We start from the raw sequence: 18241 nt of genomic DNA, 5'->3' as shown, positions 1-18241 counted from the left end.
CTGTTTCATCGCTTTTAAGAAAGTGACGAATCAATAACGGCCCATTTTATAACTGTATCTCAAACCCCTCTCTGATAAGATGACAGAAAGCTGTAGTCTAGACCCACATGGGTGTACTTCAGCTGTGGGATGACATCACAATAACAACATTCTAAATTGAATATTAACGTAATTCAAACATTCAAAAAATCAATTTGCAGATATGGCTAAGATCCTGTAGCACAGCCAGCCAGCCAGCCAGCCAGCCAGCCAGCCAGCCAGCCAGCCAGCCAGCCAGCCAGCCAGCCAGACAGACAGACAGACAGACAGACAGACAGACAGACAGACAGACAGACAGACAGACAGACAGACAGACAGACAGACAGACAGACAGACAGACAGACAGACAGGTGGCTGCTGCTAAAAGATAAGAGTTCAGCCTGTGTTTGTGTGTGGCGCCACAGAGAGAGGAGAGAGGGGTATGTTCTGTAGTCAGTGTATATTGACACTGTGAGAGTGGGGCATATTATAACACCTTAAATAGCTCTGTAGTCTTCTGTACTTCTTTAATACAAAAAGTTTATTAAATAGATCTTGGAATATTAACCACTAGTGGATTCACTGCATTCAAAGTGATTGAGGATAAAACCAAGAGGTTTTACAACTCATCCGGTTGATAGGGCCCTGGGATGAAGCTTCTGTTGAAGCCAGAGACAGTGTTTGTATGTGCCGCCACAGAGTGAGTGATATAACTGTAGTGTGTAAAGTGTTTGTCCCATATTACACCCTATTTACTTTATAGTGAACTACTTTTGGCCAGTAGTGCACTATATAGGGAATAGGGTGCCATTTGGGACTCAAACATTGTCGCTGTAGGAGTGGTCCTTACAATACCACTCCTAATGAAGCAGTGGGCTGTGTGGCGCCTGTTGTCTCCTACAGATAGTGATCAATGGTATTACTGATGAATTACAGATTCTATGCAATACTATTTACCATGTCCACCCTTAGCAATGTCCTCTCCCTTACCTAACTGTTTATTCACCGGGCTGGCCTTTTGACATTATCTGGAATAGAATTTGTTCAATCAGCATTTCAAATAGTATCAGAATTTGTTGTTACACCTTATAGGCTTCCATACGTCTCGTGGTAATATAGGGTGTGCTCTCATTGGTTAAGTAGTCCTACATACCACCTGTGGGTCAACATACCACCTGGGGGGTAGGTGGGGGGGGGGGGGCTGAGATCTTTATAAACAGCTAGATGGCACAGTAAGGACCATCAGCAGTTGGGTGACTAGAGAAAGACAGACGTCCATCTCAAGAATATCCAGGTAAGATCATGATCTGTTGTTCTGCTGCTGTTATATTCTTCCTCTCTCTCTCTCTCTCTCTCTCTCTCTCTCTCTCTCTCAGAATTTGTATAGCTATAGCTACAGTACAGCTAGTACAGCTCTCTCTCTCTCTCTCTCTCTAACCCTCTCTCTTTCTCTCTTTCTCTCGCAGTCGCTGTCCCTCTCTCTCTCTCTGTTGCTGTCTCTCTCTCCCTCTTTCTCTCTTTTGTGTCGCTGCCTGTCTGTCTCTCTCTTCCTTCATTGATCTGTTAATTCTGAAAATATGTCCTGATCTTTCAACTACATTTGAATGTCTGTAATGTTAGTTTCAAGCTCTTATGGACATGTTTATATCTTCCCCTCCTCTCCTCTCCTCTCCTCTCCTCTCCTCTCCTCTCCTCTCCTCTCCTCTCCTCTCCTCTCCTCTCCTCTCCTCTCCTCTCCTCTCCTCTCCTCTCCTCTCCTCTCCTCTCCTCTCCTCTCCTCTCCTCTCCTCTCCTCTCCTCTCCTCTCCCCTCTCTCTGACAGTGTACCATGGCCTCTTTCTCTCTGTCCCTGGGACTGCTGGTGCTATGCACCCTGGCTCTTGTACACTGTGACCTGGATGACAGCCATGTCAGGGTGTGGGGCCTTAGTGCCTCCAACCTGAAAGGAGACCTCCTCTCCCAGCCAGACCCCTACGTCAAGGTGAATTTATTCATTTATTTTACCTTTAATTAACCAGAACAGTCAGTTAACAAATCATTGTTATATAAAATGAGGGATGGGCAGGTGGGGAGATAAAACAGAAGAAGTACAGTAATGTTACAGACAACACAGACATCATAAGACAAAAGGACAGAGACACAGAACTAATCAAACAGTAAACAGTAGACAGTGAGCAGTCATTTGTTTGGATATCAAGTAGGCTACTAACTTACTTACTGACTTTACTGTCCCCATGGAGAAATTTTGTTGCAGTGTCATGTACACGTTTAAAGTGGCGTTTAAATACAAAACAAAATTGGCAACTCAACTTTCATAACAGTTACATACCAATAAAACATTTTTTTTTTAAAGACTAGCCTGCTGGTCTTACTGAGTTGATAGGAACATTAGCCCGAGCTATTTAGGAGGGATATCACACCTGGCACAAATGATTGTCAAGTTCTGTTTTTCCTGCTGAGGGGTGCCCTATACCTGCGCCCAGAGGGGAGTAGTTCAAAGTCCGGGTACAGGGGGAGGCTTGGGTCTAAAATGATTTTGACTCCAAGTACCTTGCTTGCTGTGTTGATAATCCTTCTCAGCATACAGTGACGTGTGACCGTGAAAATGTCAGTGATTGGCTTGTTACTTGTTAGGTGAACTAATGAAAAAAATGAATGAACAAACAAACGAATGAATACATTTTTAAATACAAATAGAGGTTCCTCAGACAAGTGAGCCAACTAATTGTATTAGTCACATGCGGCGAATACAACAGATGTAGACCTTACAGTGAAATGCTTACTTACGAGCCCCTAAAATAATAATAGCGAAACTATATACAGGGAGTACCGGTACAGAGTCAATGTGCGGGGGCACCGGTTAGTTGAGGTAATTGAGGTAATATGTACATGTAGGTAGAGTTATTAAAGTGACTATGCATAGATGATAACAACAGAGAGTAGAAGCGGTGTAAAAAAGGGGGGTAAAATAAGGGGGGGCAATGCAAATAGTCTGGGTAGCCATTTGATTAGATGTTCAGGAGTCTTATGGCTTGGGGGTAGAAGCTGTTTAGAAGCCTCTTGGACCTAGACTTGGTGCTCCGGTACCACTTGCCGTGCGGTAGCAGAGAGAACAGTCTATGGCTAGAGTGGCTGAAGTCTTTGACAACTTTTAGGGCCTTCCTCTGACACCGCCTGGTATAGAGGTCCTGGATGGCAGGAAGCTTGGCCCCAGTGATGTACTGGGTCGTATGCACTACCCTCTGTGGTGCCTTGCGGTCGGAGGCCGAGCAGTTGCCATACCAGTCAGTGATGCAACCAGTCAGGATGCTCTCGATGGTGCAGCTGTAGAACCTTTTGAGGATCTGAGGACCCATGCCAAATCTTTTCAGACTCCTGAGGGGGAATAGGTTTTGTCGTGCCCTCTTCATGACTGTCTTGGTGTGCTGGACCATTTTGGACACCAAGGACCATGTTATTTTGTTGGTAGGATTTGATCACCAAAACATCACCAACAGCTCTTAACCTGCTCAACTACAGCCCTTTCGATGAGAATGGGGGTGTGCTCGGCCCTCTTTTTCCTGTAGTCCACAATCATCTCCTTTGTCTTCATCATGTTGAGGGAGAGGTTGTTGTCCTGGCACCACACGGCCAGGTGATCAGGCCTACCACTGTTGTGTCATCGGCAAACTTAATGATGGTGTTGGAGTATTGCCTGGCCGTGCAGTCATGAGTGAACAGGGAGTACAGGAAGGGAATGAACACACACTCCTGAGGGGCCCCTGTGTTGAGGATCACCGTGGCGGGTGTGTTGTTACCTACCCTTACCATTAAAGATAATTTAGTATTAGAAGTACAATAATAAAAAAAAAAGTTTAATAATACAAGTCTACTGACAATATTCTCTTCCTTAGGTGTGGTGCGGCCCAGCCTTTGGTGGAATGACCAGCATTTTGAAGAACCAGGCCAACCCCACCTGGCCCGGCGAATTCAACTTCCTAGACATCATCCACAAGTCTGTCCTGAAGCTGGAGGTGAGTTTCCCCATTACTATGCAAAGCGCTTTGAGCACTGGAAAAGCACTATGTAAATCCAATCAATTATTATTATTGTGATGATAATGATGAAGAGGGACAGGAAGAGAAAGAGATGGAGGAAGAGGATGATGATGATGATGATGATTATGATTATTATGAATATGATAGTTATGATTATGATTAATTATTACTATTGTTTTTGTTATTATTATAATAATGGTATTATTATTAGGTGTGGGATCAGGACGCCGGACCAGATAACCGCCTGGGAACCTGCATCACCACTGTCTACCCAGGAACACACACTGAGACCTGCCACCTGAAGAGAGGCACCGTCTACTACACCTACAGCTACAAGAAGGAACAGGAGCAATAGAATGATGATTAGATTGTAACCTATGACCTTTGTGACCTCGTGTCTGATTGGTTCTCTCACCCTGTCACTCATATATTCTCTTCCTTATAGCATCAATAAAATCAACGTGCTTTACGGCAAGATGGTCTCAGTCTGGCTTCATCATGTTTCTGTATTGTTATATGATTTCTCAGAAGATGTCTTAGATTGGTCCATAGGATATTAAAGTGATAAATCAATATTTCTACTAATTTGAGATTTTATCTCAAAGATTTTTACCATTCGACGTTTACCTTTTACAGTAGACCATTATTGTGCTTAAACTTGAGCTTAATATAACTTTTTGTTCTTCTAAGGTTTAGCTTTCGTTCATAATCAGCGTATCAGATGAAAACAAAACTTTTGACAGTACGGAACATCACAAAACCCTATACAGTTTGGTTTAGAGACATTACTGAGAACGGACCAGCTGTGGGTCTCCATTGCCTCTTGGCGAATGTGGGATTGGTACAGGGGTTGGTACAGTAGTTGTACGAGGGGTTGTTATGTTAATGACGGTGTGCCTGGGTAAGGTCCTTATGAAGGGGAACATTTCCCCATGGTGATAATTAAGTTTTAATGTTATATTACAATATGTTATCGTTATGATCCAACCTGGGATGACATGCTGGGAAGCCGCAGCAACACCATCAGCAAATGAACCCACAACATCGTCAGGGAGCCCACTGATATACTTACATATACCCCCCAGATTCATTATGATCTAAAAAGCTAAAGTAATCGTAGATCAGCTTTCATGTAGATGCTTTATGAATACGGGACTAGATCAGGGCCCGTATCCACAAAGCACCTTAGAGAACTGTTGCTGATCTAGGATCAGTTTTACTCTTCAGATCATCATGAATAATATTGTATGGACAGGTTGTAGATCAGCACTCTTACTCAGAGATGATTTGTGGATATTGGCCCAACACTCTTAATCTGTCTTTGAGATGAGTTTTGAATATGAGGTGAGAGACTGCTTTCCAACAACAAGTGGTTTCTGTTGACTATCTAATGGATGTTCTTGAACAGGAAAACATCTGAGAGCAGAGCCATACATTTACATTTTAGTCATTCAGCAGACGTTCTTATTCAGAGGAGGACAGAGGAGTCGAGGAGAGGACAGACTTTTGACCAAATGAGAATCTCCCAGTGAATGAAATAGATCTCAGTAAGCGGGAAACTAATGAGTGGTCGAGAGGTTGAGTAGAGTGTTAATTCATTATTAGGTAGAGGAGTCTGCTCTCCTCCTCCTTTACCTACTTCAGCAGAGAATTCACAAGAGTATCCTTTCAGGTTCTAGCAAGTTTTCTGGAAGGAGAAAAGCATGCTACTTATACTTATACTTTATAGATACTTATTCATATATTTATCTATAAAATGTATTTCATCTATAAAATGTTTGACTTTATTCAATCAAGGTAGTTATTGATGACAGATAGAGAATTGGTAAAAATTGGTGGCAAATTACTACAGTATCTCAAACTGATTAGGTGATGGAGCCTGGCCAACGGTGAGAAGATGATTTTTCATGGCATTGCTATCAGTAACAACAAGACAACCCATTGGAAAATTACAGTATTGTCATTAATATCGTGACAGCCCATTGGATAGTCACAGTGTGGTCATTAATAACGTGACAGCCAAGTCGATAATCACAGTGTGGTCATTAAAAACGTGACAGCCCATTGGATAATCACAGTGTGCTCATTAATAACGTGACAGCCCATTGGATAATCACAGTGTGGTCATTAAAAACGTGACAGCCCATTGGATAATCACAGCCCATGGTCTTTCCTTGGTCTTCCATTCTTTCTTTCTTCGCTTCCGTTCCTTGATCCTTTTCCTTCCTTTCTTCCGCTCCTTTGGTATCCTAGCTCTCTTCCTCCTATCTTTTTCTAATTTCCTTCCCTCCTTTCCTAGCATCTTCTCCTCCCTTTTCTTGCCCCCTTTCCTTCACTAGCTTAATTTCCGCTTCACCTTATGCAGATCCCGTTCCTAATTTCCTTGCTTTCTTTCCTAATTTACTTTACTCTTCTTCTTTCCTAGGTTCCTTTCCTTTTTTTCCTAGCTTCCTTTCCATGATACTTGTCCTCCTTTCCTCATTCGCTTTCCTAGCTCCCTTTCCTCCTATTCTTTCCTAACTACCTTTCCGTTCCTCCTTCCCTAGCTTCCTTTCATCTCTTTTCTTAGCTCCCTTTCTTCCTTTCCCGGCTTCCTTTCCTCCGACTACAGTAGTGTCGTTGTGCCTTCTACACTACTAGTACTGCTACTATTACAGTCACTATAACAGTAGCAGCAAGTCAGTGGCCCTGTCGTAGAACGTCCACCCTGAGATTGGAAGGGTTCAATCCCTGGTCGAGTCAAACCAAACAGACTCAAAAAAAATGTGACCTGATGCCCTGCTGCTTGGCACTGAGCATTAAAGGGGAAGTTCACCAATTTTTACATGTAGACTTATTTTTACTCTTTCTGTGATTGTTGTTGATCCCCAAAACAGATATGGTATATATTGACTAAAGATATACTATATATTGACTACATATATATTGCCATTGACTACAGATATACTACATATTGACTAAAGATATACTATATATTGACTACATATATATTGCCATTGACTACAGATATACTACATATTGACAACAGATATACTGTCATTTACTACAGACATACTACATATTGACTACATATATACTACATATTGACTACAGATACACTACATTTTAACTACATATATATTGCCATTGACTACAGATATACTACATATTGACTACAGATATACTACATATTGACTACAGATATACTGCCATTGACTACATATACTACATATTGACTACAGATATACTACATATTGACTACAGATATACTGCCATTGACTACAGATATGGTATATATTGACTAAAGATATACTATATATTGACTACAGATATACTGCCATTGACTACAGATATACTACATATTGACTACAGATATACTACATACAGACTACAGATATATTAGATATTGATTACAGATATTCTACCATTGACTACAGATATTCTACATATTCCAGCCAGCCACATACATAATATACATCATATACAGTACCAGTCAAAAGTTTTAGAACACCTACTCATTCAAGTGTTTTCTTTATTTTTTAAACTATTTTCTACATTGTAGAATAATAGTGAAGACATCAAAACTATGAAATAACACAAATGGAATCACGTAGTAACCAAAAAAGTGTTAAACAAATCAAAATATATTTTAGCCATCCTTTGCCTTGATGACAGCTTTTCACACTCTTGGCATTCTCTCAACCAGCTTCAAGACGTAGTCACGTGGAATGCATTTCAATTAACAGATGTGCCTTGTTAAAAATTAATTTGTGGAATTTCTTTCCTTCTTAATGCGTTTGAGCCAATCTGTTGTGTTGTGACAAACTTAGAATATGTCTTCAAATGCAGTCGCAAAACCCATCAAGCGCTATGATGAAACTGGTTCTCATGAGGACCGCCACAGGAAACGTAGACCCAAAGTTACATCTGCTGCAGAGGATAAGTTCATTAGAGTTACCAGCCTCTGATTGCAGCCCAAATAAATGCTTCACAGAGTTCAAGTAGACTTTGATCTGAAGCAATTCTTGTGATTATTGTGATTTTGCTAGTGTAAATGTTTGTAGGCCTATGTAGCCAAATTGTATCTATGATCGTACGCTATCCATTTATGTTTTTTGTATGCTATTTTAATATATGAGAATTAACCAATGATATCAGGCCACAACTGGCCATGATTACAGACACCTGTGTGTGTCTTTTGACACTATATAAACAAGTCATCCCGCAGTGTTTGTCATTATATCCTGATGAAAACAGCTTGTCTGTCGAAACGTTGGACATAACATTTTTTCATCTGAGCTCCTAGGGTGTGTGGCTCTCCTTTATTTTTCACAGAGTTAAAGTAACAGAAACATCTAAACTGTTCAGAGAAGACTGAGTGAATCATGCCTTCATGGTTGAATTGCTGCAAAGAAACCATTACTAAAGGACTCCAATAAGAGAAGAGACTTGCTTGGGCCAAGAAACACAAGCAATTGACATTAGACCGGTATAAATCTGTCCTTTAGGTTTGATGAGTCCAAATTTGAGATTTTTGGATCCAACTGCCATGTTGTTGTGAGACGCAGAGTAGTTGAATGGATGATCTCCGCATGTGTGTTTCCCACAGTGAAGCATGGAGGAGGAGGTGTGCTGGTGGTTTGCTGGTGACACTGTCTGTGATTTATTTAGAGGCACACTTTACCAGCATGGCTACCACAGCATTCTGCAGCAATACACCATCCCTTCTGGTTTGCACTTAGTGGGACTATCATTTGTTTTTCAACAGGACAATGACCTAAAACACACATCCAGGCTGTGTATGGGCTATTTGACAAAGAAAGAGAGTGATGGAGTGCAGCATCAGATGACCTGGCCTCCACAATAACCAGACCTCAACCCAGTTGAGATGGTTTTGGATGAGTTGGACCGCATAGTGAGGGAAAAGCAGCCAACAAGTGCTCAGCATATGTGGGAACACCTTCAAGACTGTTGGAAAAGCATTCCTCATGAAGCTGGTTGAGAGAATACCAAGAGTGTGCAAAGCAGTAATCAAGGCAAACGGTGGCTACTTGGAAGAATCTAAAATCTGAAATATATTTAGATTTGTTTAACAAATTTTGGGGTTTGAGACACTGTAGCTTGTAGGCCTCTCCAGTGCTTCAACAAGGCTGGAATCAGGCGGATTTGTCTTTGCGAAGGATGCATAATCAGCCACGTACAAGGTTGTCCTGGAAGAAAGCTTGCTTCCTTCTGCTCTGACAATGTTCCCCAACTCTGAGGATTGGATTTTCCAGCAGGACAATGTCACACAGCCAGGTCAATCAAGGTGTGGATGGAGGACCACCTGATCAAGACCTTGTCATGGCCAGCCCAATCTCCAGACCTGAACCCCATTGAAAACCTCTGGAATGTGATCAAGAGGAAGACGGATCAAGCCATCAAACAAAGCTGAGCTGCTTGAATTTTTGCACCAGGAGTGGCATAAAGTCACCCAACATCACTGTGAAAGACTGGTGGAGAGCATGCCAAGATGCCTGAAAGCTGTGATTGAAAATCAGGGTTATTCCATCAAATATTGATTTCTGAATTCTTCCTAAGGGGCTAGACAACTTCCGGTGAAACTGGAGGGCGCACAATTCAAATAAATAATCATAAAAATTATGGATATTAAACATTTAGGTACATATTAGTGTCTTATATCGGTTGAAAGCTTAAATTCTTGTTAATCTAACTGCACTGTCCGATTTACAGTAGCTATTACAGCGAAAACATGCCATGTGATTGTTGAGGACGGTGCCCCATATCAAAATAGTTTTCCACCGGCACAGGTTTCATAAATTCACAAATAGTGACTAAATATTCACTTACTTTTTGAACATCTCCCTCTGATTTTTCATCCAAAGGGTCCCAGCTATAACATGTAGTGTCGTTTTGTTAGATAAAATCCATCTTTATATCCCAAAAAGTCTGTTTAGTTGGCACCATCAATTTGAGTAATCCACTCATTCAACATGTAGAGAAAGGAATCCAAAAATCTACCCCTAATCTTTGTTTCAACTAGTCAAAATACATTTCTATTTACTCCTCAGAAACTGTTAAATGTAATCAAACTAATATTTCTTACGGAAAGAAGTATGTTCAATAGGAAACCGATTTTAGCAGGTGCGTCCTGTCTTCATGGCGTGCGCAAAGACACATTTCCAAGAATATACACTGCTCAAAAAAATTAATGGAACACTAAAATAACACATCCTAGATCTGAATGAATGAAATAATCTTATTAAATACTTTTTTCTTTACATAGTTGAATGTGCTGACAACAAAATCACACAAAAATAATCAATGGAAATCCAATTTATTAACCCATGGAGGGCTGTGCGGCCCCCCAAAGAAATGCCACCCCACACCATGACTGACCCACCGCCAAACCGGTCATGCTGGAGGATGTTGCAGGCAACAGAACGTTCTCCATGGCGTCTCCAGACTCTGTCACGTCTGTCACGTGCTCAGTGTGAACCTGCTTTCATCTGTGAAGAGCACAGGGCGCCAGTGGCGAATTTGCCGATGTTGGTGTTCTCTGACAAATGCCAAACGTCCTGCACGGTGTTGGGCTGTAAAGCACAACCCCCACCTGTGGACGTCGGGCCCTCATACCACCCTCATGGAGTCTGTTTCTGACCGTTTGAGCAGACACATGCACATTTGTGGCCTGCTGGAGGTCATTTTGCAGGGCTCTGGCAGTGTTCCTCCTGCTCCTCCTTGCACAAAGGCGGAGGTAGCGGTCCTGCTGCTGGGTTGTTGCCCTCCTACGGCCTCCTCCACGTCTCCTGATGTACTGGCCTGTCTCCTGGTAGCGCCTCCATGCTCTGGACACTACGCTGACAGACACAGCAAACCTTCTTGCCACAGCTCGCATTGATGTGCCATCCTGGATGAGCTGCACTACCTGAGCCACTCGTGTGGGTTGTAGACTCCGTCTCATGCTACCACTAGCGTGAAAGCACCGCCAGCATTCAAAAGTGACCAAAACATCAGCCAGGAAGCATAGGAACTGAGAAGTGGTCTATGGTCACCACCTGCAGAACCACTCCTTTATTGGGGGTGTCTTGCTAATTGCCTATAATTTCTACCTGTTGTCTATTCCATTTGCACAACAGCATGTGAAATGTATTGTCAATCAGTGTTGCTTCCTAAGTGGACAGTTTGATTTCACAGAAGTGTGATTGACTTGGAGTTACATTGTGTTGTTTAAGTGTTCCCTTTATTTTTTTGAGCAGTGTATAAAAAATCAGCCTCATGGCAAGATTTGTAGATTAGAACAACATGACGTAAACTATAAAAATGCACATTTTTCTCTCTGCCACATGACAAATGTATACAATTGGAGGAAATTAGGGGCAGGAGCCCATCTCCTGATTCTGTGGGGTAAGGCAGCTTGATGTACAATTACAGCTCCTGGACAGGACGCTAGTCTGGCGTTAGGCCTTACCACCAATCCATCTTCTTAATGCTGAGGGCCAAGCAGAGAGGCTTCAGGCCCCATGTTTTTAGAATCTTTGTTTGGTATGACTCGACCAGGGATAGATCCCCCCACCCTTCCTATCTCAGGGTGGACACTCTAACACAGGGCCACTGATTTGCTGATACTTGTACAGTGACTGTCATAGTAGCAGTTTAGTTTAGTTTATTAGGATCCTCATTAGCTACTGCTCTTGCAGCTGCTACTCTTACTGGGGTCCACCTAAAACAAATACATGACAAAGTACAGAACAGTAATAGACAAGAACAGCATAAGATATTACATAAATAAAATAAGATTTATATATAGGAAAGTCAACCAAGAGACAAGAAAAATACTATTTGTGTGTGGCGCCACAGAGAGAGGAGAGAGGGGTATGTTCTGTAGTCAGTGTATATTGTCGCTGTGGGAGTGACGCATATTATAATAACTTAATTAGCTCTGTAGTCTTCTGTACTTCTTTAATACAAAAAGTTTATTAATTTGATCATGGAATATTAACCACTAGTGGATTCACTGCATTCAAAGTGATTGAGGATAAAACCAAGAGGTTTTACAACTCATCCGGTTGATAGGGCCCTGGGATGAAGCTTCTATTGAAGCCAGAGACAGTGTTTGTATGTGGCGCCACAGAGTGAGTGATATAACTGTAGTGTGTAAAGATGTTGTCCCACATTACACCCTATTCACTTTATAGTGAACTACTTTTGACCAGTAGTGCACTATATAGGGAATAGGGTGCCACTTGGGACTCAAAAATTGTCACTGTAGGAGTGGTCCTTACAATACCACTCCTACTGAAGCAGTGGGCTATGTGGCGCCTGTTGTCTCCTACAGATAGTGATCGATGGTATTACTGATGAATTACAGATTCTATGCAATACTATTTACCATATCCACCCTTAGCAATGTCCTCTCCCTTACCTAACTGTTTATTCACTGGGCTGGCCTTTTGACATTATCTGGAATAGAATTTGTTCAATCAGCATTTCAAATAGTCTCAGAATTTGTTGTCACACCTTATAGGCTTCCATATGTCTCTTGGTAATATAGGGTGTGTTCTCACTGGTTAAGCAGTCCTACATACCACCTGTGTGTGTGGGGGGGGGGGGGGGGCTGAGATCTTTATAAACAGCTAGATTGCACAGTAAGGACCATCAGCAGTTGGGTGACTAGAGAAAGACAGACGTCCAGCTCAAGAATATCCAGGTAAAACATGATCTGTTGTTCTGGTGCTGTTCTTCTGTTCTTCCACCTCTCTCTCTAACTGTCTCTCTCTCTCTCTCTCTCTCTCTCTCTCTCTCTCTCTCTCTCTCTCTCTCTCTCTCTCTCTCTCTCTCTCTCTCTCTCTCTCTCTCTCTCTCTCTCTCTCTCTCTCTCTCTCTCTCTCTCTCTCTCTCTCTCTCTTTCTCTCTGTCGCTGTCTCTCTCTCACTCTTTCTCTCTTTTGTGTCGCTGTCTGTCTCTCTTTATCTCTTCCTTCACTGGTCTCTTAATGCTGATAATATGTCCTGAACTGTATTTTTACTCCTCTCTGAATACAGTTTGTAGTGTTAGTTTCAAGCTCTTATGGACATGTTTATATCTTCTCTCTCTGACAGTGTACCATGGCCTCTCTCTCTCTGTCCCTGGGACTGCTGGTGCTATGCACTCTGGCTCTTGTACACTGTGACCTGTATGACGGCCACGTCAGGGTGTGGGGCCTTAGTGCCTCCAACCTGAAAGGAGACCTCCTCTCCCAGCCAGACCCCTACGTCAAGGTGAATTGATTACATTTTCGCCTGTAATGACATAGGGTTCTCAGGTTCTGAAGCAAGGATATGCCTATTCTTAGTACCATTTGAAAGGAAACACGGAAGTTTGTGGGAATGTGAAAGGAATGTAGGAGAATATAACACGATAGATCTGATAAAACATAATACAAAGAAAAAACCAACCTTTCTTTTGTATTTTTTTGTACCATCATCTTTGAAATGCAAGAGAAAGGCCATAATGTATTCTTCCAGCCCAGGTGCAATATAGATTGTATGTGCAAAGTTGTATTGTATGTGCAAAGTTTTAGACTGATCCAATGAACCATTGCATTTATGTTCAGAATTTTGTATCAAGACTGCCCAAATGTGCCTGATTTGTTTATTAATAACTTATGATGTTCAAAATTGTGCACTCTCCTCAAACAATAGCATGGTATTTTTTCACTGTAATAGCTACTGTAAATTGGACAGTGCAGTTAGATTAACAAGAATTTAAACTTTCCGCCAATATCAGATATGTCTATGTCCTGGGAAATGTTCTTGTTACTTACATTAGCTCAACCGTCTCGCAGGGGTCCCACCAATACTTAATCAATTCTACTGACAACATTCTCTTCTTTAGGTGTGGTGCGGCCCCACCTTCGGTGGCATGAGCAGCATTCTGAAGAACCAGGCCAACCCCACCTGGCCCGGTGAATTCAACTTCGTAGACATCATCCACAAGTCTGTCCTGAAGCTGGAGGTGAGTTTCCCCCCTTACTATGCAAAGCGCTTTGAGCACTGCAAAAGCACTATGTAAATCAAATAAATTATTATTACAATGATGATGATGAATAACATGAGTAGGAGGAGAAAGAGTAGGAGGAAGAGGAGGAGGAAGAGTATTACTATTATTATTCTGATTTTAAAGATGATTTATTATTATTATGACTATAAATTATTATTATTATTAGGTGTGGGATGATGACGCCGGACCAGACCACCGCCTGGGAACCTGCAGCACCACCATCCGCCGAGGAACACACACTGAGACCTGCCACCTGAAGAAAGGCACCGTCTACTACACCTACAGCTACGACTACAGTCACTAGAAGGAACAGAATGATGGTTAGATTGTAACCTATGACCTTTATAACCTTGTGTCTGATTGGTTCTCTCACACTGTCACTCATGTATTCACTTGCTTAAAACATCAATAAAAAAAACGTGTTTTACGGCAAGACGGTCTTAGTCTGGCTTTATCATGTTTCTACATTGTTTTACACTTTCTCAGAAGAGGTCTTAGATTGGTCCATAGAATATTGAAAGTGATAAATTAATATTTTGACTTGATTTTAGATTTTCTGTCAAAGCCTTTTACAGTATACCATTATTGTGCTTAAACCTACACTTTATACAACTTTTTGTTATTCTAAGGTTTGGCCTTCTTTCATAATCAGCATTCAGATGAATACAACATATCCCCATGGTGATAATTAAGTCCTTGTGTTATGTTATGTTAAGGATCTAACCTGGGATGACATGGTGGGAAGCTGAAGCACCAACATCAGCAAGGGAACCCACAACGTCATCAGGGAACCTATAATAAACATATTTCTTACTTTGCAAACACTGTGGTCAAATATGTTTTTAGAAATATGACAACATTTGTGACTCCACAGTTTACATTTGTGACCTGTATTTTACATATTTGTGAGTTGCTCCACATACAGTGCATTTGGAAAGTATTCACACCCCTTCCCTTTTTCACATTTTGTTACGTTACAGTCTTATTCCAAAATTGATTAAATAAATGTATTTCCTCATCAATTTACACACATTGCCCCATAATGACAAAGTGAAAACAGGTTTTCAGAAATGTTTGCAAATGTATAAAAAAACTACAAAAAAACAGAAATACCTTATTTACATAAGTGTTCAGACCCTTTGCTATGAGACTCGAAATTGAGCTCAGGTGCCTCCTGTTTCCATTGATCATCCTTGAGATGTTTCTACAACTTGATTGGAATCCACCTTTGGTAAATTCAATTGATTGGACATGATTTGGAAAGGCACACACCTGTCTATATAAAGATCCCACAGTTGATAGTGCTTGTCAGAGCAAAAACCAAGCAATGAGGTCGAAGGAATTGTCCGTAGAGCTCTGAGACAGGATTGTGTCGAGGCACAGTTCTGGGGAATGGTACCAAAACATTTCTGCAGCATTGAAGGTCCCCAAGAACACGGTGGCCTCCATCATTCTTAAATGGAAGAAGTTGGGAACCACCAAGACTCTTCCTAGTGCTGGCCGCCCAGCCAAACTGAGCAATCGGGGGAGAAGGGCCTTGGTCAGGATGTTCACTCTGACAGAGCTCCAGAGTTCCTCTTTGGATATGGGAGAACCTTCCAGAAGGACAACCAACTCTGCAGCACTTCACCAACCAGGCCTTTATGGTAGAGTGGCCAGACGGAAGCCACTCCTCAGTAAAAAGTACATGACAGCCCGCTTGGAGTTTGCCAAAAGGCACCTAAAGGACTCTCAGACCATGAGAAATAAGATTATCTGGTCTGATGAAACCAAGATTGAACTCTTTGGCCTGAATGCCAAGCGTCACGTCTGGAGGAAACCTGGCACCATCCCTACGGTGAAGCATGGTGGTGGCAGCATCATGCTGTGGGGATGTTTTTCAGTGGCAGGGACTGGGAGACTAGTTATGATCAAGGGAAAGATGAACGGAGCAAAGTACAGAGAGAACCTTGATGAAAACCTGCTCCAGAACTCTCAGGACCTCAGACTGGGGTGTAGGTTCACCTTCCAACAGGAAAACAACCCTCAGCACACAGGCAAGAGAACGCAGGAGTGGCTTCGGGACAAGTCTGAGAATGTCCTTGAGTGGCCCAGACAGAGCCTGGACTTGAACCCGATGGTACATCTCTGGAGAGACCTGGAAATGGCTACGCAGTGACACTCGCATCCAACCTGACAGAGCTTGAGATGATCTGCAGAGAAGAATGGGAGAAACTTCCCAAATACAGGTTTGCCAAGCTTGTTGCGTCATACCTAAGAAGACTTGAGGCTGTAATCGCTGCCAAACGTGCTTCAACAAAGTACTGAGTAAAGGGTCTGAATAATTATGTAAATCTGATATTTCAGTTTTTTTAATTTTCTACATTTGAAAAAATGTCTAAACCTGTTTTTGCCTTGTAATCATGGGGTATTGTGTGTAGATTGATAAGGGGAAAAAACTATTTAATCAATTTTAAAATAAGGCTGTAATGTAAAAGTCAAGGGGTGCGAATACAATCCGAATGCATTGAACAATACGGAATCCAGATAGGACATCCTCAGTTCTAAAAAAAATTTGGTACAAATGTATATATCACAATTGCTTTTTGAAATGCATGTTTGATATCCTAGCTCCCTTTCTGCCTTTTCTAGCTTCAATTTATTCCTTCCTTGCTTGCTTTTCTTCTTCTCTTTCCATCTTAATTAGGGCTAGGGGGCAGTATTTACACGGCCGGATAAAAAACGTACCCGATTTAATCTGGTTACTACTCCTGCCCAGTAACTAGAATATGCATATAATTATTGGCTTTGGATAGAAAACACCCTAAAGTTTCTAAAACTGTTTGAATGGTGTCTGTGAGTATAACAGAACTCATATGGCAGGCCAAAACCTGAGAAGATTCCATGCAGGAAGTGGCCTGTCTGACAAGTTGTGTTTCATCTTGGCTCTTTTTATTGAAGACTGAGGATCTTTGCTATAACGTGACACTTCCTACGGCTCCCATAGGCTCTCAGAGCCCGGGAAAAAGCTGAACAATATCGAGGCAGCCTCTGGCTGAAACACTTTATCGCGTTTGGCAAGTGGCCGATCAGAGTACTATGGGCTTAGGCGCGTGCCCGAGTCGACCCCATGCTTTATTTTCTTTCGTCTGTTTACCTAAACGCAGATTCCCGGTCGGAATATTATCGCTTTTTTATGAGAAAATGGCATAAAAATTGATTTTAAACAGCGGTTGACATGCTTCGAAGTACGGTAATGGAATATTTAGAATTTTTTTGTCACGAATTGCGCCATGCTCGTCACCCTTATTTACCCTTTCGGATAGTGTCTTGAACGCACGAACAAAACGCCGCTATTTGGATATAACTATGGATTATTTAGAACCAAACCAACATTTGTTATTGAAGTAGAAGTCCTGGGAGTGCATTCTGACGAAGACAGCAAAGGTAATACCATTTTTCTTATAGTAAATCTGACTTTGGTGAGTGCTAAACTTGCTGGGTGTCTAAATAGCTAGCCCTGTGATGCCGGGCTATCTACTGAGAATATTGCAAAATGTGCTTTCACCAAAAAGCTATTTTAAAATCGGACATATCGAGTGCATAGAGGAGTTCTGTATCTATAATTCTTAAAATAATTGTTATGCTTTTTGTGAACGTTTATCGTGAGTAATTTAGTATATTCACCGGCAGTGTTCGGTGGGAATGCTAGTCACATGCTAGTCACATGCTAATGTAAAAAGCTGGTCTTTGATATAGATATGAACTTGATTGAACAAAACATGCATGTATTGTATAACATAATGTCCTAGGGTTGTCATCTGATGAAGATCATCAAAGGTTAGTGCTACATTTAGCTGTGGTTTGGGTTTATGTGACATTATATGCTAGCTTGAAAAATGGGTGTTTGATTATTTCTGGCTGGGTACTCTGCTGACATAATCTAATGTTTTGCTTTCGTTGTAAAGCCTTTTTGAAATCGGACAGTGTGGTTAGATTAACGAGAGTCTTGTCTTTAAAATGGTGTAAAATAGTCATATGTTTGAAAAATTGAAGTTTTTGCATTTTTGAGGAATTTGAATAACGCGCCACGGGATTACATTTACATTTACATTTAAGTCATTTAGCAGACGCTCTTATCCAGAGCGACTTACAAATTGGTGCATTCACCTTATGATATCCAGTGG

General features: G+C 41.6%; 1 protein-coding gene across 1 annotated transcript; it reads left to right on the top strand.

Moving 5' to 3' along the window:
- The first annotated feature begins 1291 nt into the window (after window positions 1-1291).
- LOC123727182 (perforin-1) lies at window positions 1292-14508 on the top strand. The gene is made up of 4 exons (XM_082961561.1): window positions 1292-1312; window positions 13136-13294; window positions 13911-14030; window positions 14242-14508. The coding sequence occupies exons 2-4, from the start codon at window positions 13142-13144 to the stop codon at window positions 14377-14379; spliced, it is 411 nt and encodes a 136-aa protein (XP_082817687.1). The 5' UTR covers window positions 1292-1312; window positions 13136-13141; the 3' UTR covers window positions 14380-14508.
- The last annotated feature ends 3733 nt before the right edge of the window (window positions 14509-18241 follow it).

This window comes from Salmo salar, chromosome 15, assembly GCF_965601325.2.
Source record: "Salmo salar chromosome 15, fSalSal1, whole genome shotgun sequence".
Taxonomy (NCBI): Eukaryota; Metazoa; Chordata; class Actinopteri; order Salmoniformes; family Salmonidae; genus Salmo; species Salmo salar.
The sequence above is the reverse complement of the archived record's forward strand: the minus strand, read 5'-3'. Positions and strand labels throughout refer to the sequence as shown.

Excerpts from the sequence above, each read along its gene's own strand:
- LOC123727182 (XM_082961561.1), top strand. The coding sequence starts at position 13,142 with ATGGCCTCTCTCTCTCTGTCCCTGGGACTGCTGGTGCTATGCACTCTG. Across the intron at positions 13,295-13,910 it reads AGCCAGACCCCTACGTCAAG|GTGTGGTGCGGCCCCACCTT; the intron begins GTGAATTGATTA and ends TCTCTTCTTTAG. Across the intron at positions 14,031-14,241 it reads AGTCTGTCCTGAAGCTGGAG|GTGTGGGATGATGACGCCGG; the intron begins GTGAGTTTCCCC and ends TATTATTATTAG.